We start from the raw sequence: 25,956 nt of genomic DNA, 5'->3' as shown, positions 1-25,956 counted from the left end.
GCACTTTTCCCTCTTGTGTTCCCAGCAACTTGGATTCAGAGACATACTTCCTCTGACACTGGGGGTAGTACATAGCCATCATGACTAGTAGCCTTTGATAGTCGTATGCATGAATTTTAAAGTCCTCCAAGTTAGTGGCCACCACTACATGTTGTGAAAGAAATTTCTGTAGTTTTAATTGCATGCTGTGTGAGGAAATGCCTCCTTTTGCACATTCATCTTCATTTGATGAGCCCTAGTTCTAGTAGGGACACAGGTGGCGCTGTGGGTTAAACCACTGAGACTAGGGCTTGCCGATCAGAAGGTTGGCGGTTCTAATCCCTGCGACAGAGTGAGCTCCTGTTGCTCGATCCCTGCTTCTGCCAACCTACCAGTTCGAAAGCAATTCAAAGTGCAAGTAGCTAAATAGGTACTGCTCCGGTGGGAAGGTAAACGGCATTTCCGTGTGCTGCTCTGGTTCGCCAGAAGCAGCTTAGTCATGCTGGCCACATGACCCGGAAGCTGTACACCAGCTCCTTTGGCCAGTAAAGCGAGATGAGCGCTGCAACCCCAGAGTCAGCCACGACTGGACCTAATGGTCAGGGGTCCCTTTACCTTTACCTATTCTAGTATTAGGAGAAGAAGAAAACATTCACATTCTACTTTCTGCCAGTGTGTATAATTTTATATGCCTGTATTTTACTTGCCTTTTTCAGATTTAAAAGCCCCAAAGACTTTGTATAAGGCAGCATCATATATATTCATAAAAGCTTGATAAGGCCGCAAACTACTACCAACTGAGTTTAGGCACACAAGATTAGTAAAGTTTTCTGTGGACATAATGCAAGCCTTTCCTGATGCAAATGTACTTTTTTCTGAAGCATCACATTGCTAGGAAGCAACTTAATTAAGGAAGAATAGAATAATATTTTACTGCAGATTTCCTTTATCAAAGTTATAACAATATCTTTCAAGAATGATTAATTTGGTGACTCGGAAGGTCTACTGATTGTTCCTTTATTTGTAGGTACGGTATTTTAATGTAGTTAAATGTTTATATTTCTATTTACAATTGATACTAAATCAAGTATTTATAAAACTAATATGAACTGGTTATATCTAACAGAAGTTCTTTAAAAGCCATTAAGAATTCAAATATATTTCTAAAGCTTTTATCGCATATTTGTTTTTGCATTCTCTAAATGAGCTACTTCCAAATCAGTTATTCACTATGCATTCAAGTATACAATTTCCTTACATTATATGTCTGTTTAATGTACATGTAAAACACATAATGTACAAACACATTCCATTTGTCACAATAAGATATATGGGGGGAACGATCAATTATTCCTACTTGGTTAGAACAGTATATTGTCTGCTTTCACAGTCTTGTCTCTTGGGAATTGGCTCTTGCAGCTGTTGAATTGTTTTGCTTACATATTATAAGTGGGGCTATCTACCGATTTAAACCTTTTAGTCGATTAATCATCGTGACTTTCAACAAAATAATTTAAACTTAAATTTCAAATTGATATAAATGAAGGGGCCTTTTTGAGATATTGAAGGAACTGTGAGAGCACACAGTGGATTAAGGAAAAGCTGACGTTCATTTTTGATCACTCAGAATATCCTTTTTCATTCTCTGTTACAGTTACACTAGAACCAAAATAGCTTTAAAAAGAACTGTGTGTTTAAGCCTCAGCCTCGCTGTTTAACATTTGCACCTACTGATTAATATAGTAAAAATTCAGCATATTAATTGCCAATTAAATATTTAAGTGGTGGTGGGCAAAGTAAACACATATATTGATGTGACAAACTACCACAAAGCAGGTACGGTCAGCATCTCATGTGAGTGAAATAAAGCAAGGAAATTATGAAAAATTCTGATGGGCAGCTCACACGTTTTTAATGTGCACATATGTGCATGCAATGTATGTGAACTTACAAGGCTGGCTACACTTTCTGATACAGTGTCTGTGCAGTAATGTGCAGCAGCCAATTTTGCTTGCATGTGAAGGGCTCCTGAGCAGCTATGCCTCCTGCTAATAACATCCTTGATTAGTTATTAGTCAAAATGCAGCACTTACACACAGCCCAACAAGACAACAGCATGAACCCACCAACAGCATACGATTCAGTAGGGCTAACTTAATCCAAAAAACTCACCCTGACACATGCACAAACAAATCCCACTGTAGCCAATGAAAAACAACTGGTTGTCCACCTCAACCTCTCACCACCAAGGAAACATAATAAGCGAATAGAAAGAGAGCCTACCCAAGTGATGCTGACCCAAAAACCCCACACATACACTAAGTAAAAGAACACAAATTTTACCACCCTACCCCCTCTCTCGTCCTGTCCTCCGTCCCCTTTCTTCCCAACCCTATACTGCATCTAACGTCAATGTCTCACAGCAAATGTAACTAATCTAGAAAAAAACCTGAAGAAAGCGACAGTGCATGTGCTTTTGTAAACGAAAATCTTTAATTAAAAGTATTTTTTTAATGCAGCACTTATTTGCCTGTTCATTGCATTTTATATTCACCTGTTATGCAAATACATTCATTGGAATGCATTTTTTTATTGTTTTAGCTACTATCTTTGCCTCTTTAATTTTGCCATTCTTGGGTTGATTTAATTGTATTTGTGGTGGGGCTGCTGTTAACGCTAGTTAGTGCAGAATGCAATGGCTAGCTTTCTAATTGGGGCAATTTATTGCAAATTTGTGATACCATTTATTTATTTTTTTAAAAATTGAACTGGTTTTAGTATGCTACTGGGCCAGGTTTAAGGTTTTGATATTTATCTATAAAGCCGTAAGCAACTTCTGACCAGGTTCACTAAGGGAATGCCTTCTCCCCTAAGATTGTCAAATGAGGCCCTCCTGTTTGTTCCACGGTCAGTGGAGGTCTATTTGCAACAATAAAGTGGTGGATGTTTTCTGTTATTGCACATGGTTTATAGAAAAGCTCCCCTTCTGAGATAAGGCAAGCGTCTACTTTTCCTTCATTACTGGCACTTGCTGAATGACTACTTCCTATTCTAGGCTTTGCCTGGCAATTAATACCAGCATATTGAGCCTTTCCTGACTTTGTTCCTGCTGCATTTACCGTGATTATTTATTATTATTATTATTATTATTATTATTATTGGTAAAAAAAGCATTTTAAAGCAAATAAATTATTGTTGTTATCCTGGAAGCCAAACATATTTATGAAAAAGTTGGGGTATAAATTCCTAAAATAATAAATTAATCAATACATCTTTTGTGGGATGGATACTGGGTTTTCATAGTGGAAAGCACTTCCTTGCCCCCCCAACCACGTGTGCGCACACACACACACACACAAAGCACAACACACTTCTATCTGCATAGATGAATAAGCAGTAATCTTTTTTTAAAATGCATACCTCTATGGTCTGCTTTCCAAAGATTGAAATGTAGTGTTTGTTTAATTTGATAATCAGTTGTTGTATTTCTTAGTATTTCAGCTGCAGACAACAACTAGTGAGTGGTAGGTGATAGGAGCAGCAGCAAACAGGCCTGGTGTCAGTAGCTGGACCAGCATGGTGCTGATGCTGACTGTTGCAATATCCTTTCTTTTTAATAGTGTATTTATGTGACTCTAATGTGCACCTCAATTTTCAAAACCTTGAAACCAAAGAAGTATTTACTAACAAATGTAAATGCACCATCAAATCTAATGTGCACTCTAATTTCTGTGACATAATTTGGCCAAAAAAGGTGTGCATTACATTCAAGTAAATACAGTGCGTATGTCTACAGAGTTCTAGACCTTTATTATTATCATTATTATTATTATTATTTATTTTATACACACACACACATATATCCCACAGCAAAGTGATATGCATTCACAAAAAATGTGCGTAGCAGCAGGGCAACAGAAGCAAACTCCATTTTATTCCCACAGTCACGATGATCCTATTATTTAACTGAGTTTAAAACATGAAACTACACCTGCTCAGAATATTTCTTGTTTAAATTGGGGCTGTCTGTGTTTCAATCTCACGTATCAGGAATATAGAAGCAGCTGTAAAGCATAGAATGACCTGAGGCGATGGGGAGAGAAATGTTAATTCTGTTTCACAACTGAGGTAATACATGTGGCCATCTAAAGGGGGAGGGTAGCTTGTAAGACCATTAAGTCCAGGTTCCGAAATTATCTACCTGCACCACTGCTGTATAGTAAACGCTCTAATTAGAACACCCAAATCGGTGCATTCATTCAATAGTAAATTATGTATTAAGTGTTTTTTGCAAGCTTCGCTGCAGGTTTCTGTCCAAAAGGTAGTTAATGTGAAGAAACCTGCTGAGTTAGGCTTTTCTTCTGTGCTTGCCCTGAAAAGTAAAAGTATAATAACCCCTTTCTTATATATCGTATAGTCCTAGTGCCGTCTAAAACAAAACATTATTTTGAGGCAGAGCTTTATTTTAGAAATGTCAGCTCTATTGGCAGCAGGTGGGCTGCTGAAATTATTCCTGAATTAAAATCCAGTCTACTTGTCGTCTTTTAGGTTGCACAGAGTCAAAGCACTGCCACGATATTTGTGTCCCTAGCTGGCTGGTGAGATCACAGCAGAATGTGTCTTAACACCACCAGCAAATGTTGCTGTTGTGCAGTAGATAATAGAGTGTGTGATGATAGGAATTATATAGTTATTTATGTTCGGCAACATAGCAGCATCTCAGTCATCACACAGTCTGCTCTGGCAATACAGCACTCTACGTGAAATAACGTGACACATTAGCTACAGCTGACTTGCCATATAAAAAGCCAGGGCTGCACCTCTAGCATTAGAAAGTAGTGGACAGTATTGAGGCTGTGCCACTCACCTGACCTCTATTCAGCTAAGTCATGACAGCATAAGGGGTGGGTACTAAGCCTCCAAACTAGAGCACAATATACACCAGGAGGCTTGATTTGGTCAGAATCGAGTATACACTTCCGGAGTTAACACTAAATACATTACAGTACTTCTGGTAATGTAAAAGAATAGACAACGCTGCTCTCTAGTACTATGTTCGAACGGTGATTCTGGATCAAAATAATAATAATAATAAATTTTATTCATACCCCGCCCTCTCCAGTCAGAGCCGGGCTCAGGGCGGCTAACACCAATAACATCACAGTAAAAACATAATAGGTGGAAAAGAAAAAGGAAAGAAAAAAACAATTTAAAATACAGGTTAAAATGCAATTTAAAATGCAGCCTCATTTTAAAAGTAGTCGATAAATCATACTAGCATATTAATTAGCATATTATTATTATTTATTAGTCCTCAGTATCATTTGATGCTCTTGCTCTCATTTTGAAAACATATCCATATTTTGCAAATAAAGTTATTTTTATACAATACTACACTACACTGAAATGTTTAAATGTTGCTTTGATTGTCCTTGAATCTTCCCACCACTCTTCCCATCCTCTCCTGTGTGGCACACCACGCCCATTGAGAACCATGCTCCCAGACTCTCTTTCAGGTGCTCCTCAGTCTTTTCATTAAGGCTGTCTAGCAACAAAAGCATACCAGGGCCTCTTGTCCCTGTCTCCTTGGGCCCCCAAAATGGCAACCCCTATGACATAGGCAGTCTCAACCCAACCAGCAGGTATGCGAATGCGGCCCAGGTGATTGAACCAACCCTCTTCAACACAGCTCTTACCCAAGTAGTGCAACAGGAAGTTCCCAGCAAGCCTTCCACTTCTCCTCTTGCACAGGATTGCTATGGGTGTAAATATTTCAGTCAACATCCCAGCCCCCTAGATCTGTCTAATTGTAATAAGAAGTTCCTTCTAAAGATAGATGCTATTGAAGGTGGATGGCAAGGTTTGTAAAACAGGTTGATTCAGACAGTAAGGCTGAGAAGCCTTTGGCAGTCCATCTGTCCTGAAAAGTTAAAAGCATTGATTCAGATCAGCTCCCACTCTGTCCTACTACTTGACGCCTTTTAAAGTGGCACTGCAAAGAGAGATGCAGGAGTTAAGATAAGCCTTTAGCTCTTGGGAGGGGGGGTCAAGAAATTTACACCGGCAAAAGCGCCAAAAGTGTCAAAACAGCTTTAAAGACAATATGAAGGTAATAGAATATATAAGAAATTATATTCTGCTAAATGGAAGGTAGCTTTTGGGAAATAAACTGAACACAAACACTACACTACTTTTAAGTTGTTATTTCATCGTAATAGAAACAAACAGTTCTGAACAGCTGAAGAATACTTAAACAAAATTTCTACCCTGCCTTTTGATGAAATCATCATACGTAGAAGCCTGCCATACTGCTTAGTGACCTATGCATGTTGCTGCTCAGAGATTAACCATTTCAGTTGATGAAGAAACAAAATACAGATGAGGACTGTAGGACTGGTGATGCAATCCTTGAAAAATGGATGGTGTTTTTTAATGCAGTCTACATAAACCAGTGACACGTTTAGTTACTACTGCTAATAAGAACTTAAGCTGGATGGCTCATCAATGGGATTTGTATCCAAACATAAACCTAATTACTCAGAAGAAAGCCCCATTAATTTCAGTAGGATCTGCTTTCAAGAAAATGTGCAAAGGAAGTGTTTATTCAACTTAAATTAGGGTACTTTAGCTTAATGTAAAATAGAGTTTTCTTTTACATTGTAGTATGCTATAGGTATACCAGCTTTGATTGCGTTTTCCATTTCCCTCTAATTAAATGCCAATAAAGTAATAGTTACAGACATTTTTAAAATTATTAAAGGTTCAATTGAAAAAAATGATTATGTAAAAAACTCATAATGAAACTCATTTCACCATATGGGTGAAATACGGAGCTGTAAAAGAAAAGCCATTCTGTTGTAGAATATAAATAAAGTAAAAACAGCAGAAGTAAACTGATATTGCTGGCATCCGTCTCTTCTCCAGAGCCAGTGGAGGAGTGTGCCTTTGGGGGTGAAGTCAAGCTGTTATCCACCTGCTGTGGCTGTAGAGACCAATACAGGAGAGACATGTTTTGTTTCAGCTGGGGTAGATGAAGGTGTCCGGTTCTGCTAGTGCATGTGTACCATGGCATTTCTTCTTTCTGCGCTCCTCCCAGTGGTCATTCCTCCTCTGGTTACTGCTGTGTTTACACAACGTGGCTGATTGTCACCAGACTCTGTGGTCATCTACAAGGGATTCCCACACGGTCAAATTAAGGTTGCTAGCCTTCATGTCACATTTGCAGACATCGGAGTTGGTCTGCCAATGGACCTGGTACCTGAAGACAGCTCTCCGTAGAGCATGTTCTTGGGGATCCTGCAATCTTCCATTCTGTAGACATAACCAAGCAAGCATAGATGTCACTGAGACTGAAATGCAAACATCTGGGAATGTGGGCTTGGGAGAGCACATCTTTGTTTCAGACTGTCCTGCCACGTGATGCCCAAAATCTTCCTGATGCAGTGCATGAGGAAGGCGTTAAGGCATCACTCCTGCTGGGTGTTACGTTGCCCACATCTCACTACCATAAAGCAGTGTGCTCAACACACAAGCCTGGTAAACTTTGATATAAAAAGGTGAAGGACCCCTGAGAGTTGAGTCCAGTCGCAGACGACTCTGGGGTTGCAGCGCTCATCTTGCTTTACAGGCCGAGGGAACCAGCGTTTATTCACAGACAGTTTTTCCAGGTCATGTGACCAGCATGACTAAGCCGCTTCTGGCACAACAGAACACCAAAACCAGAGCAGCGCACGGAAACGCTGTTTACCTTCCCACCAGAGCGGTACCTAGTTATCTGCTTGCATTTTTTGGCGTGCATTCAAACTGCTAGGTTGGCAGGAGCTGGGACCGAGCAACGGGAGCTCACCCCGTCGTGGGGATTCGAACCGCCAACCTTCTGATTGGCAAGCCCAAGAGGTTCAGTGGTTTAGACCACAGCGCCACATGCGCCAAAGTGGGTGTAGTTAGTGAGAGATATTTAAGGCCAGTGAAGAAGTGGGATATTTAGAACAATCCCACTTCTACTTTCATAGCAAAGTATAAAGGGGCCATTTGTGTACAATTAGTTGTTGTTCTAAATATCCCACTTCTTCACTGGCCTTAAATATCTCTCACTAACTACACACAACCATCAGCTACATGGTTTGTTGAAAAATAAAACGGGGCGCTCAAACTCTGACAGCAAATTTCAGGTAGCAGAAAGAGAGGGAATCTAGAACTGCAAAGGTTTGTCTCCATTCAATATTTAATCCCCTGGGTATTTTGTTCGCAGATGTACAAAAGGATTAGTATAACCTCAGCTGTTCAAAATTCTATTGACTGTGTTAATTTTTTGCTACAGAGTAATCTATCCATTCTTACTGCAGCCACAGCCCACTATTCTAAACCCCAAAATGTATCTCCTTTTCAAGCCACATCCACACTACGTATCCAACTTGTTACTGTCTGCAACTACTACAACCTCCACACTAGTTGCCATCCTACAGCAAGGACAGTTAATCAATACGGTGGTACCTCAGGTTAAGAACTTAATTCGTTCTGGAGGTCCGTTCTTAATCTGAGGTACCACTTTAGCCAATGGGGCCTCCCACCACCGCCACGCCGCTGCAGTGTGATTTCTGTTCTCATCTTGAAGCAAAGTTCTTAACCCAAGGTACTATTTCTGGGTTAGCAGAGTCTGTAACCTGAAGTGTCTGTAACCCGAAGCATCTGTAACCCGAGGTACCACTCTATAGCCAATTGGCCAGGAAAAGGTCAGTAGGGGTTTGGAGTCCAACATCTAGCCTGCCTCCTTCACAGATCAGCCCTCGCCTCCTATACAATCGACAGTTCATTTTTCAGTAGTGTTTTGTGATGCCATTTAGCTTGGCTGTGTGATAAACAGGCAACAACTTCTTTTTTTAAGGTACAGGGGGATTTTTGGTGCAGGAGAGGGGCAGAATGGTTTCTAACCACCTGAGCTGCATAAGGACTCTATGGCATTTCAAAGCAGAAGTCAAAAGTTATCTTGTCTGTTTTGGAGATCATACTCAGAATTATGTAATATTGATCAGCTGCTCCATGACATACTTAAGCTGCCCTGTTGGATCCAGAAAATTGTGATTTACTTCACTTTCCATTGCTGCACTTTCAATCTTGGTAACAAGAAGCTGTGATTTTTCTTGATTCCTAGTTAAGAATACACATTACAAGATTCTGCCATTTCCAGTGTCTGTGATGCAGGAGTATAGATTCCCCTGCTATCTAAACTTTAGAGTCCAGCTTTTCATAATACTCGGCTTCAAAATCACATATCAGAATGAGTTTTCTAGAATCCATCATTTATAGTAGGATCCAAATTACCTGACACTGGTCTTCTGCAATAAGGAGGCTTTATTGTGTGTATTCAAAGTCAGAAATTGTCCAGGCTACTGGTGCACATCATTATGCAATAAAACTATGTTTTCAAATAGTTCTGAATCCTTAATTTTTTCCTTTTAAAATATGAAAAATATATTAAACTACTTATTAACAAAATAATATAAAAACCTACTTTACTAAACAGACTTCTCAAGAAAGTAAAGGCCAGATAAAGGTTTTTTGGAACTTCTGGTTTCAAGAACTGTACTTACCTCAATTTGTGTTTACAAATGTGATAGAATCTAACAGTTGTGCAAAAAAATTGTAAATCGTAACATTTTAGGTGTCCCAAATCAGTCACATTTTGTACATTGTTATTTGAAGTTCCTCCTTCGATGTTTAAAGAACTACTAGCACTAGCAGGGCAAAATCAGAAAAAAAGGACACGCAATGGAGGAATCAATTTTGTTGTAAATAGCTCTTGTAAAATGGCAGGGGCAACAGAGGGCCTGCATCAGCTTTCCAAACTTCTCATGTTGGTGACACACTTTTTATACATGCATCATTTAGCCACACAGTAATTCAGTTTTACTAGCAAACCAGAGGTTAAACTAATCCATTTCCAGCTCCAGGAGGAGCACGGGGAGCGTTCACATGACACGCCTACAAACTGCAGCCAACACTCTGACATGTTGCAAAACATAGTTTGGAAAGCTCTGGGCTACGCAATTGGAAAGCCAGCAGGGTATGTTGGACCTATTGTGCAGTCTTCTCCAAAGGAGAAAGCTGTTATATGTAACACAGGGATCAGGTTTGCTGTGGGGACCTCTGTGTTCTGTTAACATGAAGAACCTGTGTCCATGCATTTCCATGGGAAGCACAGCTCAGTCATATGTGTGTAGTAGTTCAAGGATGTGCAAATGCATATTTTACCAGTAAGCAGCAGGAGACGATGGTGCAATATGAGTGGACCAGCAGCAAAGTTGATTGCTTCCTTTAGTCTGAAGTCACTTTTAAAGTATGTATTAATTGGTTTTCACTTTTTCTCTCCTGAACCATGATTTTCAAAGAGAGGGAGTGAGAGGGACAAGGTTGACGTTGATACAACTCTGTTGGCGTGAATCCCTACTTAAAATCTTTTTTTTTTTAATTAGAAAAGTCTGATAATGGCTGAAGATTAGGATGCAGAGTGGGCTTCACCAGCTCCTTGCATGATCTTTGGTAACGTACAAAACAGCTTGTCTGAAGGACATACCCTAAGAAGAAGCATCTATGTACACCTAAGCAATACTCTGATATAGAAGCAAGTGGAAAGGCAGATACTCTACTCAGCACACACACAAAAGCTGCAGTGTTTTTTGTTTCTTATGTTTGTCCATCTTTCATTAAGTTAAAAATAGGCTATACCATCGATGAGGAAGCAGTCACACTCAAAACTTCCATTCCCTAGGGAGTTCCAGGGTAAAAACACTAATGTGTCTGGCTAGAGACTTATTTCAGACAGGAAAGCAGAGATACAAAAGCGAAAGCAGATAAACAGCACCTGCTCCCTTATTAGGAAGGCAGCTGATAGGGCGCGGGTCTGGTGTGTTCATGTTCCCATAACACCACAGCCAGGGATTTGGGAAGCAGGGTGGGGATGAGCAAAATACAGCAGCTTTCTTCATTTCCCATGCAACAAAATATTGTGTGTGCATATTACTTCTACAGAATAATGTAAACCCTACTCCCAGAAAAAGCACTGACAATGTCCAGCTCTGTCCCTTACACATAGTACATTGAAACACAGCCACTAAATCTTATTTGTTTGAAAAGCTGATAACAATAATGTTTCCTTACTCATAATGGATTGAATTCGGTGAAGATTAATAGGACTTTGGATGCTCGTGATTAACTAAAACTCCTTTAATTTAAACGAGTCTGCTCCAAGTACAATTTACACCTCGCTTCAATTCAAAGATATTAATTTGTTATCTTTGGAAGGAAAAAGATGAATCCCTGTGACCCACGTATGTGGGGTGAATAGTATAATAAATGGATCGGTTGGGTGCCTCGATTCAAAACATAGGGCAGTAGCAGAGTTTACTGCTGCTAAACTTTTGTGAGTTTAAACTGGGAATATAGGTTGTCAGTCCCTTTTATCCCGTTTAGTCTGCTTGGAAACAGTGCTCCTATTTCTACCCCTCTTGCAATGAACAGCCCACACACTGCTAAATAAGTTTTAAATGCTTTACTTACAAAATGTTCCAAAGGTCAAATTCATGCATTTCTCGAAGCAGCAGCAATGGAGAATACAGGCAGAATACGCTTGGGTCAAAAATACAGAGAGATAGCTTCAAACACATGTTCAAAGCTTGGCGCTTGCTTAGGCAAGTCTTCCTTGGTCAGTTACATGACATAGAGAGAGAAGGAACAGGAAGGAAAGGCTTTACTTTCTCTCTCATCAGAGAAGGGGGGCGTGACCTAGTTGGGTCTAGGAATCCAGCTCTGTAGTCTTAATCCCTTCATGCACTAACTAGCACTCATGCAGTTATGTTTGATTGTATGGTATTCATCAGAGGCTCCTGGAGGGTACTGAAACCTTCAGGAAGGCATCTCTTACTAGGTTGTGTTGAGTTAGCACTCTTAAGAGCCTAATCCCAAGGTTTGGGTTCTCCATTTTATCTTGGGGGTTACCATCCTCTTCCTCATTTCTCTCAGCACTATTTAGGTAGTATGGTCCTATGGACAATGTTTTTCCACTTTAGAGAGGGAGGTTTATTCACCTTACTAGTGAAATCAGGTGGGTGGCACCCGGAGAAGGCCTTGTTAGTTGTGGTGCTCAGTCTATCAAATTCCCTTTCAAGACATGTTTGTTTGACACCAGCTGCACAATCTTTTCGTCACTGAGTGCTATTTTAACATATAAACTATGCTTTATTTTTACTTCGGTATTGTATCTTACTTTTGTTAAATTGTCTGAAAGTATTGCTAACGGTATAAAACCTTTAATTAAATATTACTCAGATTCTGCAATCACCAAGAGCTGCTCCTTACGTTGCAGTGACCTAAACAGTGTAAAACAAAATAAAAGTTTAATGGTTTGAAAGCCATCCAAGTTGGTAGACATTACTGCATTTTGTGGTAGCAAATTACAGAGTTTAAAGAAAGATTTGTGTAAATAAATATTTCCTTTTGTCTTCCCTGAATCTTCTAATATCTGGCTTCACTGGATGACCTTCGGTTTTAATACCAAGGGAGAAAAAATTCCCTGTATCTTTTCCAAACTAAAAAGCCGAAATTGTTGTAATCTTTCCACATAGTGGAAGTTCACTTTAGCCACTGGTTAATTTTGCTTGCTATTCTCTGTATATTTTTCAGCTCTGCAATAGCTTTTTCTGAGATGTGGTGACCAGAACTGTAGTTTTTCAAGTGTGGTCACACCACAAATCTATGTAACAGCAATATATCATGTTGATCTAGGGAAGAAGCTATAACAGACATAACATAAACAGAGACTGCAAAGTTTTGCAGAAAAGCATGGATGAGAACATATTCACCCATGCAGAGTACATCCTATCACTTTCCCTTTGACCTTGCCTCCTACATATTCTCTTCAAGGCAAGATAGCATTTCCAGGAAAGGAAGTACTTTAAATGAGGTTTACATATTATTTCAAACTGAATGCACTCTTAAGGCACCAGGCACTTTTAAGTTAGCGTTTCACAGCTGAAGCATTTGGTTCCTGCAATCCAAATGGACTTGCTGGTGGGGGAGGGGAAATAACCCGTCTGGAACATACCTGCTCTAAGCTAAATTAAAGCAGAGACACAAAAAGGTTAGAAGGCTATGATTTCTGACTAGATTTAATTCCTAATTTGTCCAGCACATGAATACTTTCCCAAACTCTTGGTCAAGGCAATCTCTGCTCACTCCATTTTCAGTCGGTAGAACAGCATTAAGGGCTGGGCAATAAATCTCTTGTGTCTTAATTACCTATCTGTAAGATGGAAGATAATAATACCTTCCTACATCAAAGGGATGTTGCAAAGAAATTCATTAGTGTGCGTGTGTTAAGAGATTCAAACTCTGGTGAGAGCAGCTAAATAACGAAGTCGATAGAGCTTCACGGCAGGAGGCAAATCACAGGGCAATTGTGTATGCTTAGGTAGGACATTCTCTATTAAAGGAAACAGCTGGGTTTTGTTTAAAAACCAATCCAATGCACTGTGATCTGGTGAGGATTAATGAAAATATAATAATGCATTTGCATATAATCATGTTCTGAAGCTTTTGTATGTCACTTTATTCTTATACAACAACACAAGATGCACTTGTTAGGTGTTGTTTCCCTCCATTTCTGTAATGTGTGTGTATAGCAGAGGAGCTAAACCAACTGAAATGAAACTATATTTTTCAAAGTAGGAGGTGGTACCATTTTTGCCCAGTCCTAAATAAAGACAGTAGGGGTTAGGTGATAATTACTTCATTTATTGACTGAAACATGCATATATTCCTAGACATTATGGCCACCAGCACAGCAATGAAAATAAATGTTATGAAAAGACAAGAAATATTTTCCCTTCCCACTCTGCAAACAATAGAAATATTCAAGTTCCAGGCAAAAAATAGGAGAAAAATAGAGAGGGGGAGATGACCAGATGCTTATAATGGACCAAAGCAGTGTTAGCATGGGCACTAGAAATCATTCAGCTTGTTTAACACCACCATTACAACCCCAGACCTTTTAATATATTCCAGCTTCATTCTCTCTACCAGGTACCACATAATGTTGTTTAACCTCCATTGACCACCATTCCTCCAATAAAGCAGGTGGAATTGCCAAATAAGAGATTAAAAGTAGGAACATAACAGAAATTACAGTGGCATAATCTCCAGTGTTTACATGGAACAGGGGTTTAGTTAAGAGGAGATGTGAAATCAAAGCTGCATCTCGTAAGCGATAAAGAAATTGAGTTTCCAAAGCTCAGCTTCTGCTGTTACAGTGCTATTTACGTTGAAGCAGGAAACAAAAATGCTGGAAAAAGACCCCTCGCAGGCATGGCCAAACTTGGCCCTCCAGATATTTTGGGACTACAATTCCCATCATCCCTGATCACTGGTCCTGTAGCTAGGGATGATGGGAGTTGTAGTCCCAAAACATCTGGAGGGCCAAGTTTGGCCATGCCTGGCTGGGCATTTTAGACCTTGTGCTAAAATGTCAGACCTTGGACCCAGCCAGCCATGTATGGCAGCCCACCAGGGCTCAAGAAGCTTTCTGGTTTTGCATATGCAGACATGACTTCTGAAACGCCTAGCAGCCTACAATGTATGGTTGGCTGGCTACTTATGACACAACGTTGCAAGCTGTGCTGGTCTGCATATGTGAATCTTTTCGCACAGATCTGCATGTATTATGAGTGCTCCATGGAGATCACACAGCGCTTTGGCTTTCACCTAAAACCCACTTAGTTGGAATTATTTTGTATTTTAAATCCTCTGGTTCTAAACAATGAGCTGTATTGCCAAATTATTAAGTTGTGAAATCAATGGGACATATCTTCTAAATAAGTGTGCTTAGTATCCTCCCAGCCAGAGCGAAGTTATCTATAAGGCAGCATATCTCAGATTTAGTGAAAATATTGGGGGGGTTATATTTGCTGGCAAGGAGACGTCGTTATTGTCAACAAATGAAAAGAACCCAAAAGAGTCAGCAGGTGGCCATTATCTGTACATGTTTCATTAAAATCGCATAAACCTTAAGTACAAAAACACCACGGATTATTGCTCTAGAAAAGACCGCAAGAAAAACCCAAACACCCACGGTAAAAACATCACCATATGCACAAGACGTACATTTCTGAAAAGCGAGAATATGGAATGCTGGTCCAACCTTACAAACACTTTTTCCCCTCCCCCAATGTTAAGCTGATACTTTTTTAAAACTTGGCAACATTGGGGATTTCTAGAAGCGTGGGTATGGAAGGAGGGAAATGTTCATATACAGTTTGTCAACTTATTTTAAGTCCTAAAAAATTAGCATTTACAAAATACTTGATAAAAATATCTTTTAAAAGTTGTCTAGAGGTACATAAAATCATCCTCAAATGTTCATGTCAGGTCACACGCACTTGTCATCTACTGATTCAGTTCTCTGTACCTGCAAAAAAAGGAAACGGAAAAGAAGGTTTTGGCAACTAACCACCACATGTAAGTCTCTTTTTTTAAAAAAAAAAAAAAGCAGCACAACCAATATGCAATCTTTCCTTTTGCAGTATTTGTACAGCCCAGTTCCAGACTTTTAAACACTGCATTGATATAGACAGGACATCTATAAACTTACATTCATTGGTTCCTGATTTTCAAAAGCCAGAGAAGCCTTACCTGCCAGCTTCAATTGTTCACAATGAAAAGCACCACACTACTATCTGCCTCTATTCACTGCACACATGCAGATTGCTCTACCGTACCCTGAACTTTCACTGTTTCAATCTGCCCTTTTACTGACAGTGTGCTGGGTGGGGCACCTCTGGATGCTGAAACACTAACAGTGGAGCGAGAGATGCAGATCTGTAATAACATCACGGGGCAATAAAAAGAAATATTATGAACATGCTTGCAATGGCTGGAAAAACCGAATTACAAAACACAACTGAGTGAATCGGCAGGAGTTCTGCGCGCCAAGTACCTCTTCAGTGTTACTTTCACCATTTTCAGACGGTGCAGTACCTTCCTTTGCTGCTTCCTGCTTTTCATCCTTCTTCCCCTTAGCACCTTTGCTGGCCTTTGCTCCGGGTTCCTTCTGGAAAACAAGATCAAACGGAGGGAGATGGATTCATTATAGAACCGAGAAAGCTCCCCAGCAACTGCGAGCGCTCTGCAAAAATCCATCAGAAATAAATCACCGAAGGCTCTCTTGGAACATTGCACAGGCACCTGGGCTCCCATGGAATCACAGAATTGTAGAGTTGGAAGGGACCCCGAGGAACATCTAGTCCAACCCCCTGCAATGCAGGAATAGGCAGCTGTCCCATATGGGGATCGAACCAGCAACCTTGGCATTATTAGCACCATGCTCTTACCAGCTGAGCTACCTGTGCACAATCCCTTTCCGCCTCCACCCCTCCAGGTTTTGTGTGAAGAGGGAAAAGTACATATGCCAGTCCAGAAATGAGATTGGTGTACATATGTTTGCACGCAGGAACCCAAGTCAACTAGGCATCTTTCTTCACTTCTGTGGAAGACGACCAAAAAACTACAAGGTATTTTAATCTTGTGCACTGAAAATATTTTGACTTAATCTGATGGATTGTTCCAGTAGAGAAGTAAACTTATCTATCTATCTATCTATCTATCTATCTATCTATCTATCATCTATCTATCTATCATCTATCTATCATCTGTCTGTCTGTCTGTCTGTCTGTCTCTATCATCTCGGGAAGTGCCTATATATTAAGGACTGGCTAATAAGAACATGGAATATGCTAGAAGGTGAAACTCCAGACAACTAATTATCCAGACTAACACTTCTTGTCTGACAGCTGTTTCTACACTGGACTGATCCTGTTGACCTTATAAATCAGGCATAGGCAAACTTGGCCCTCCAGAAGTTTTGGGACTACAACTGCCATCATCCCTGACTACTGATCCTGTTAGCTAGGGATGGTAGGAGTTGTAGTCTGAAAACACCTGGAGGGCTGAGTTTGCCTATGCCTGTTATAAATAGGCTTCTCACTAGGAAAATGGGGAGGGGAGGAGCCTGACACATGCAGAACTTCTCCATGCTCTCTAACTCGCTGAGCACTCATGTCTCTAGCTGGAGGACCCCAATGATTTGGCGAGATTGGAACACTGGACTTCCTGTAAGTGTTCTTAAGGTCAGTGGAGAGTGGAGCTTGCAACAAATGATCAATTCCTTTTCTAGACTGCAAGGTCAAAACTTGCAAAGAACATTTATCAGAGTCAGCTGGAAGGGGAGGCAACCTGTCCCAGATTTGGCCATAGCAAGAAAACCCTTAACCATGTACTGTAACCAGGTTTATTTATTCATTCATTGATTCAATTTGTCTCCTGCCTTTTCCTCGGAACCAGGACTCAAGATGGCTCACAAAAATAAAAATAAATAGGCTGGGGGGTTTTCAGGGTACAACAGCCCTGCAGGGCGGTTGTTTTGCCTTGATTGCAGGTTGAGTAGCTTACACCATGCTGAGAGTAGCTTACACCAGCCCTATAATGTAGCCCACTGCAAATATTGCAGCTCAGAGGTGGGGGCCCTCCTTTCAGGCCAAACCAAGCCCTCACTGTATGCAGGGGTGTGTGTGTGTGGACTATATATATATTTACAGGGCTCCAGAGCTATATACAAATATGTACTCGGCTCGCCAAGTGTCCAGTAATTTTTGGCTTGGGAGAAAAAGGCGGAAGGCAAAGTGAGTTTAAGACAGGGCTGAAGTCAGAACAGCTGGAAAACAACTGCATGCTCTAGCTAATTAGGATTTACCAAACTGTGTGCAGCCCTTAAAACTATCAATTATTTTCAATGTTTCTATTACTCTTTTATCTCAGGCTAATATAACAACACAAATTACTTTGCCACCTTATATCCCGCCTTTATTTCCTGGAACTCAAGGGGGCACACACTTCCTCCATTTTATCTTCACAACTCTGTGAGGTAAGTTAGGCTGGTAGTGACTACCAGTGAGCTTCATGGCTGAGGAAGCATTTGAACTAGGCCTCCTCAATCCTAGTCTGACATGCTAACCATACACAACATCAGTGCTGCTCCACCTCTGTGAAGTACTGGGCATTTATCCCAAGGTAGCACAAAGTAATATGTCCCATCGCTGCAACAATTTCCATTTGTGCAGCAGGAATTCCCCTCTCCATTTGCTCTAGATGTTCCCCTAACTCTCCAGAGCAGATTTGGGGAGGGTGCAGGGTGCATGAAAAGGAAAGAGGGGAGGGCGGAAAGTCCCTTGCTCTGGGGGGATGCCCATTCAAAGCAGACCTCTCATATCTGTGCTTTTCGGTTTCAACTGACACTGGCCGACAGCTTAATTGGGAGACTGCTACAGCTCTAGACTCCAGAGAAGCGGGATATCATTTTTCTTGGGGCTCCTTTGATTGTGGAGCGGGCTATAAAGTTACTGCTTATCAGGCTTAAATCTGATGGAAGGTAGGGGGTGCAGAATTAATCTCAGGAGTGTCCATTTTATTTTTGCACCTTGTGAGAATTTGATGTTTTTGGCTTTCGTGACAAAATAAAATTTAAATGTGGTAAAGGTGCATCAGCAATGAAGAGCTGTAAGGTACTTACTATGTAAAGTAAAAACTATCGCTAATTTGTTTTCCAGAGACATGCTCATGCAATCATGGAACAGAGCTCATGCCCCCAATATAGTCTCCTAACTTAAAATTTTGCTAAGCTGAATAAATTGATTCATCATTCCCTTTCCCATAATTAGATACTGTGTTTTCACCTCTGAATGCTGTTAGTATCTGTGCTAATAACAATACATTATGTGACAACTATCCCAGGCTGTGAGCCTACAACTCAGGTTGTTTACTGTTGCAAAAGTTTCACAGAACTGACCCGCAGTTGCTGCCTTTTCTTATGTTAATCCTACATTAATTTTAATTACTTTAAGATGTAATGATTTCATTAACTATTAACAGTTATACCCCTCTATTCATGTTGGGTTGATGGAGCAATATAGCGGCACAGAGAAAGCGCCCAGTAGGCAGAGTAAAACAAAAAACAAACCACTGTTAAAATAAATTTTTACCTTAGTGGTTTTTCTTGGCTTAGGCTCAGGTTTTGGTGGAGCTGGCTTCTAGGAAAGAATTTCAGACAATCCAAGCATTAGCACAATTGTTTCTTAATCATTCCCCTTTCCCCACTTCTTAACAAAGAAGCCAGAGGCCGTTTCTACAGATAGGCTTCAGTCAAAATTACCTTCTGTATCTTATCAAAATGTCTGAAAGTCTGGTTCTCTGCACGTTATAGATGTACTGTGAGAAACAGTTTCCCGTCATCTCCCAAAGAGGTTGCATTTCTCTCTCCTCACACACACACAAAATGACCACACATTTCTTTTCTGGAAAGGATATAAGGAGCCAGCCAACCAACACAACATGTGAGTTTGGTTATTCAGATCCCTGTGAATCAGGGATGGGGAGCCTGTGGTCCCCCATATGTTGATGGACTCAAGTTCCAATCAGCCCCAGCTGACATCGCCGATGGTCAAGGATGATGGGAACTGTAGTCAAACAACATCTCAAAAGCCACAGGTTCCTTGCGCCTGCTATAAATCTCAGAAACTTTAACAACTGGAGTTTAATATTCGTTAATGACTGGGGGTGCACTCCAGATATCCTTTACAGACTTTGGAAAGTGACACATTTCATCCAGAGGAAGGGGGCCACAAATAGTTTGGAGCTTGTTCTACTACTTGCCTTAGGGGAGAGAGGCTGCAAGAGTTTGGCTGAGTATCTAAAGCAGGATCAGGAGTGCTGATACCCAACATTGGAAGATCTGTTCCTTCCAATATGCTCTATATGCATATTGGTAGGTAAAATAAATTATTATAAAAATGCTACAGATCTTGTGCTCAGACCAAAAGGAAACAAAACCCTTCGTAGCTGCTCAGGAAAGTTTGATCGTTCCAGAGGCCTGATTTACATTCAAGGATTAAACACCAAATCTAGGTAACATTGGCTTACCACTCACCACACGGCATGGCCAGTGCCACCTTGTCAAGCTTGACGTGAGAAAGAATGTGGCTTCCTATCTACACAAACAAGCTCTTATAAATACTTACAGCTGACAATCTTGCAGATCGTCTTGTTGGCTATAAAAAGGAAAGAAAATATCTTTGTAGATTTGCAGCAGTTCACATCCACACAAGGCAAAAATCTGTCACTCATTTGCCAACAAAATAAAATGTACCTGAAAGACAACAGAAGTCTTTATTACCAAATGCAAAGGTCTTTGCATCCTGAGGGATTATTGTTTTACATGGACACGATGTACTTGCTCAGCTTATTTGCTTACTACGTTTTGGAATCTTATCTTCCTGTTTGTTTCTCTACGGTTGTGGAAACCTCTTGTGGCAAGATCAGTGGAAATTATTTCTGGGACTGTGCTCCAAGGCACATTATGAACAAACAAAATCTGAAACCCCCATTCCCAAAGCCCAAGTAAGAGTGACTTGGTGGCCTTTGGAGCTTTCTAAAAATAATAATGCCATATTCTTTGAGCACCCAAACACTGGGGAATAAATAATGCACACCTAGTAAACTAGACTTTCTTGATGTGGAATTTGGATTCTTTTGCAACGGAATCTAAAGAGTCTTGATGCTAATGATTGAAATTTGATACTATGATCAGAAAACATCAGTGCTGGCATGGAATCTTTAATTTACTGCTCCTTTTGTAAATTGGAATCTGGTGGGAGAGAATCTTGAAAAGTCGTAACTTGTAAATAACTGGTAGAGTTGTGCGGAAAATCTGAGAAAAGTACAACCATGATTTTAAAGGGGAATTTGGGGCTTCATGGATTGGCGAGTGAAGCATCAAGCCACACATTCATTTAGAGGAATTTTGAATCGGAAGTACTTTTGCTTTCCTCTGTGACGTAAGTCAGGCCAAACTTAAAACAACAATGTACTATTTGTTTATTTTAATTAACGCTTTTAGAGAATTTATTGCAAGGCAATGAACAATAATATAAAGTTCGGCATGAAACAATGATATCAAAAACACTCCAATAAAATACTAAAATAATAAAAACAGGGGGCAAAGATACAAACAACCCAAGGTTATTAAGATATCACCAAGTCCAGCTGTAGAAAGCAAATCCATCAACTGAGCTCTCCTTCAAGAAAAAGGCCGTGGCAAAAGGCATGTCTTCAGGTGAAGGCCAGCTGTGGTCCTACGGTACACAGGCACCACCAGCATATTCTGCTGTTTTTCTGATCTAACAAAAATGAACCATGAATGGGGACCCCGTCCCACCCATGGAAAGCCTATTAGAAGCTTGAGAAACTGCCAGGCATGGTTGAGTGGGAGGGAGAAAGTCACATCCATCTAGGGCGGGGACATGCACAGTACTCCTACGCCACCTAAGATATAACCCGCAGAGGTAGCTCTTCACAGTGCTAGCCATCGGTTCACGTGCTATAAGCAGATGACAATCTTGGTAGAAGCGTCCCCTGCTCCGTGTAGCACTGTCAGAACTGACAGGGCTGACCACACCTTAGGAAACAGGAAAGGGAGAACACTATAATATTAGTATTTGGTGTGCCACCTGAGGCATGCCTGTAGCTTTTGTACCATGTTTGTGTTTTCTAGTTGAGGATTTTCTCTTCTCCCTTCCAGGCTTGGGCATGCACTGGACATTTCACTGGCAAAGCAGCAATGATGTGATATGAGCACAATGACTGGTGTGAAAAACACGTTTTCTTTCTTAAATGCATGCATCTCAATCTAGTAGTCTCATACATGGTTGCACACATGGAGTTGCACCTGGAGGAGCATGTGCAGAAGAAATTCTGGCCAAGTCTGATGTTTGTGAACTACTGTGCAAGAGCTAGAGGAATATCGTTCAAGAGGTTGAGAAAGTTTGCTTTCCTCGCACAAGTATCTTGCACTAAGTCAGGAAAGCTGCTGCTGCAAACTGAAGAGGCCTTCTTCGCCTTGCGGAAGGGCACCTTTTAGCCCACACAGACCATAAATTTTCAGCTCCAGAACCAAATTTCTTCACATGACGTAAATAAGCCTGCGCAGCACACTGAGCTCCAGGTCAGAGTAACGAAGAGAATTATTCTACTTTATCACACCAGTGTCAGCCTGAAGTAACATTCCATTTTTCCAAAAAATGACCATTTCATTCAGCAGCTATGGTTAGCCTTTTACCCGTGTTTCAAAAAAAAGTATATTCTTCTACACAGTCATCTTAAAAAAACATCAACTACCCAACACAACTTTGCCTCCAGCCAATTACCCTCACATGCTTCACAAATTTTTACATTTCTCATTTCCACAATTAACATTCAGGTTTTTTAAGTTCAAATATGCCCTCTAGAGAACATTAAAAGTGCTTCAGAAGAGAGGCAATTCATTGTTAATTATCCCAGGCACTTGGTTTTGTAAATAAAATTTGTTCTTTCAGATTGGTAACTTCTTTGAAAATAAGGACATTCATACATTGATCCGATTAGGAAAAGCATTACCTTACTGCGCGTAAGTAAATCAAATGTTAGCGAAAATGCCTGCAGTTTTGAGACTAGCTTAATGCATCGATTGCTTTTAAATGAGTGTAAGTGCTAGAAGTTGGGGTTTTTTGTTGGCTACTCAGGTCACACTGTGTCATCTCTTATACAAACGTATCCTGCGCCCACCTGCTATCATCTACATTGGCACTAAATGGAACCTTGTACAGGCGTTAAAGGTAAAGGTAAAGGGACCCCTGACCATTAGGTGCAGTCGTGGCCGACTCTGGGGTTGCGGCACTCATCTCGCTTTATTGGCCGAGGGAGCTGGCGTACAGCTTCTGGGTCATGTGGCCAGCATGACTAAGCCACTTCTGGCGAACCAGATCAGCGCACGGAAACGCCATTTACCTTCCCGCCAGAGTGGTACCTATTTATCTACTTGCACTTTGACGTGCTTTTGAACTGCTAGGTTGGCAGGAGCAGGGACCGAGCAACGGGAGCTCACCCCATTGCGAGGATTCGAACCACCAACCTTCTGATCAGCAAGTCCTAGGCTCTGTGGTTTAACCCACAGCGCCATTAAGGTTGCACAATTCTGCAAAAAGTTGTGTCTAGGAAGCTGTCAAACCATTGGTCTATCTATTCCATAGTGTCCTCACTGACTGGCAGCAACTCTCCAGGATTTCAGAGGGGACATTCCCATCCCCAAGTGAAGATGCTGAGGATCGAATCTGGAACCTTCTGCATGCAAAGCAGATGTTCTGCCACTGAACTATGGCCCCTACCTAATAAATACAGTCTGCATGAAACTGTATACAGTGTGCCTGCAACTTATGTGCGTTTAACTTGCATGCATTCAGCTTTATGTGCTTGGCAAAAAAACAACGGGGATGGGCATCTGGGAAAAAAGTCTTTGGCAATCCCACTTGCACCCAATGTGTGCAATCCCCTATGCATTATTTTGGCTTTAGGTGCAATCTCCAGAATGTAGCCCCTGCGTAAGTTCCAGGTTTAGAGAAACAGGAACAATGATAAACTCTCACCACGCTGCTGTTTTCTACCTACCTGTCTGATTTATCAGCTGTGCTTCACAGGAAGAAAATGTTTTTTTAAAAAGTAAGAGAAATGCAAAATAAAGCGGCTGCTGTCAAAAAACAATCTTAAGATTATGACTGGCAGCAAGCTGCCCCCAAAAGAGATGCCAAAGCTGGAGACTGTCCCAGTCGTAAGGAGCAGACCAGGGCATCCAGGCTGCCTCAGCAGCAGACCAGTGAAGTGAACAAAGGCAGTGCCAGACGGAAGCGAGTTCACTTGCAGAGCAGACATGCCCTCAGAGTTAAGTCTTCCAACTCAACAGTGCCTTTGTAGATATTCTCAGATTTAGGAGACAGAAGTGGGAACTTACAGAATTTAAACAGCAGCACATTATACTGCCTAGTGGTATCAACATCATCATCATTTATAAGCTGCTTTTAAAGCCAAGCCTTCCCAGGGCATTCAGACAACGTGTCAACGATATACGATCCATAATAAACAGTACGAGTCTCAGCTGAGCTGGTATATTCCATGCAGCCACAATCTGTGCCATGCTAGTGAGAAAATTGGTGTAATAATAAATAATTAGAGCTTGGTTCAGTCTATTATCATGGCTGCAAGTACCCTACAAGGATTAACAGGACCAGGTTTCTGTAAACAAACTCACACCCCAGTGGCACACAGAATTTCCAAGATGCTGGTCACTGATCTTCCACATCAAGTCTCTTTTAGCTATTAAGAGGCCCACAAACTTCCATAATCTGCTGTTGTATCTGGGTCCTTCTTCTTCCTCGTTGTATATTAATAATAAAGTCATGCCAGACAGGATAAAACAGTGGCTTTTTCAATATCTTCTGTATAAATGAACTTTCTATAATAGCTTTTCTGATGTGGCCAGAAAACAGATTTTGCCATATCAAGATTTTCACTGGCTGCCACAGGCTCTGCAGAGTTTCAGACCAGGGACACCTGAAGATGCCAGTGATTTAACATGCATGCAAAGGGAGTGCTCTCTGATGGAGCTAGACCAGCCAGTCGCCATCTGAAAACAAGCATCTCACACACACACACACACACACACACACACACACACACACACAGAGAGAGAGTGTTTAATTTATCTCTTTTATTATGGCTCTTATTGCTGAAAACATATTCAGCCAGTGCTTGTAGTATAGTATTTCAGAATTGAGGAATCTATGCAGAAGCACAGGAGATGACGTTTTGAAGGTCTGCAGTTTCCTGTCGCTCTCTTAAATCCAGCAGAAAATTGGACTCAGCAAGCAAATTTGTTTTAACTTGTGTAAATTATCGGGTCACAGGTGTGTATGTGTGTTTTGTTCATTGACCCAGAATATGAGTTAGTCGTTGTACTGTTAACATTGAATATGAATGACACAGTACACAAACTATTTCAGGCCTGACTCACCCCTCACAGATAGTTGCATGTACTAGCAGATAAGTTGCACTTTGGCCACATGCGAGCTAACTCTACTGTCTCGCTAGCATTTTGCCTTATAAAGTCACCAATATATAAAGAATGGTTGAGAAACGAAGGAAGGAGTCACACTTGCCTCTTGTTTTGTTAGTTTCACGGCATCCTTGCCTTCAGCACCCTCTGGAGACTAGAAAGGAAATGATAGAATTTAGTTAGTTACACTACATTCTACTTCCTTAAATCAGACAAGCAGGATAAAAATAAGCAAAATCCAAGCAATACACATTCTTCTATCCCTCTAAAATCCTACTCTTGTTTTAAGCGCTTCACATGTTTCAGAGAAGCAGTGACGAGCGCAACCTTGACTTCATGGTGAAACATGATAGCAATAGGTTGCCCTGTCTCTAAAACACGCATTTTAATCAGGGATAGAGCATCTGACCTTGCCAGTTTTAAAAACATCTCTGAAGCTGGCTTTACATTTCCTATTAAAGGTAGCTTTAAATTACACATGAAATAAACTGCCTGAAATGCTTTCAAAATTCACTATTTAGTTTTAATAACAAACAAGAGTCAATCAAAATATCTGTCTAATGGTAGCTCAGCAATTGCGTTGCCTAACTCTGGGGGGTCAGGGTAATGGAGTGCAATTGCAAAATGTATTTAAACTTCCCTCAATAACAGACAAACAATGAGACAAGAAAAGCACAGGCTAAATATGTATTTCCCTTGCTTCTACACATGACAGAAACAGAACATCGCTTTAAACAAAATGGCAGATTTACAAGATGGCATTCAGACACATCCCGAAGGCGCTTCAGAATTCCCAGGCTACAACTCCAGTGCTGAAATCTTGTCTATGTAAGTTTCTCATTGTGGCAAGAATCAGGCTTTCCCCAAGGATATGACACTGGCTGCCTTTCAGCCTAAAAAAGATGGCGCTCATATTCCTCAGCTGAGTTTCCAGCTGATTAACAAGGTGCGTTCATAGA

The 25,956-nt window shown here is 40.8% G+C and overlaps 1 protein-coding gene and 1 long non-coding RNA gene across 7 annotated transcripts in view; one reads left to right on the top strand and one right to left on the bottom strand.

Annotated features, from left to right (window-relative positions):
- LOC309366389 overlaps positions 1–22,719 on the top strand; it is a 29,868-nt gene extending 7,149 nt beyond the window's left edge. For both annotated transcript variants that reach the window (XR_014166678.1, XR_014166679.1), the window contains one exon: positions 22,449–22,719. This is a non-coding gene — a long non-coding RNA (uncharacterized lncRNA). The remainder of the gene's footprint in view (positions 1–22,448) is intronic.
- HMGN3 (high mobility group nucleosomal binding domain 3) overlaps positions 13,747–25,956 on the bottom strand; it is a 30,199-nt gene continuing 17,989 nt past the window's right edge. For 2 of the 5 annotated variants that reach the window (XM_081904944.1, XM_081904943.1), the window contains exons 2-6: positions 25,101–25,151; positions 20,097–20,126; positions 19,062–19,109; positions 15,965–16,078; positions 13,747–15,846 (exon numbers count right to left, since the gene is read on the bottom strand). In XM_081904944.1, the coding sequence (XP_081761070.1) occupies positions 15,715–15,846; positions 15,965–16,078; positions 19,062–19,109; positions 20,097–20,126; positions 25,101–25,151 (375 nt within the window). In that variant the 3' untranslated portion in view covers positions 13,747–15,714. The remainder of the gene's footprint in view (positions 15,847–15,964; positions 16,079–19,061; positions 19,110–20,096; positions 20,127–25,100; positions 25,152–25,956) is intronic. The other 3 variants (XM_081904945.1, XM_081904946.1, XM_081904947.1) reach the window with 3 other exon arrangements.

Source organism: Podarcis melisellensis (genome assembly GCF_964234715.1).
Source record: "Podarcis melisellensis genome assembly, chromosome: 3".
NCBI lineage: Eukaryota > Metazoa > Chordata > Lepidosauria > Squamata > Lacertidae > Podarcis > Podarcis melisellensis.
The sequence above is the reverse complement of the archived record's forward strand: the minus strand, read 5'-3'. Positions and strand labels throughout refer to the sequence as shown.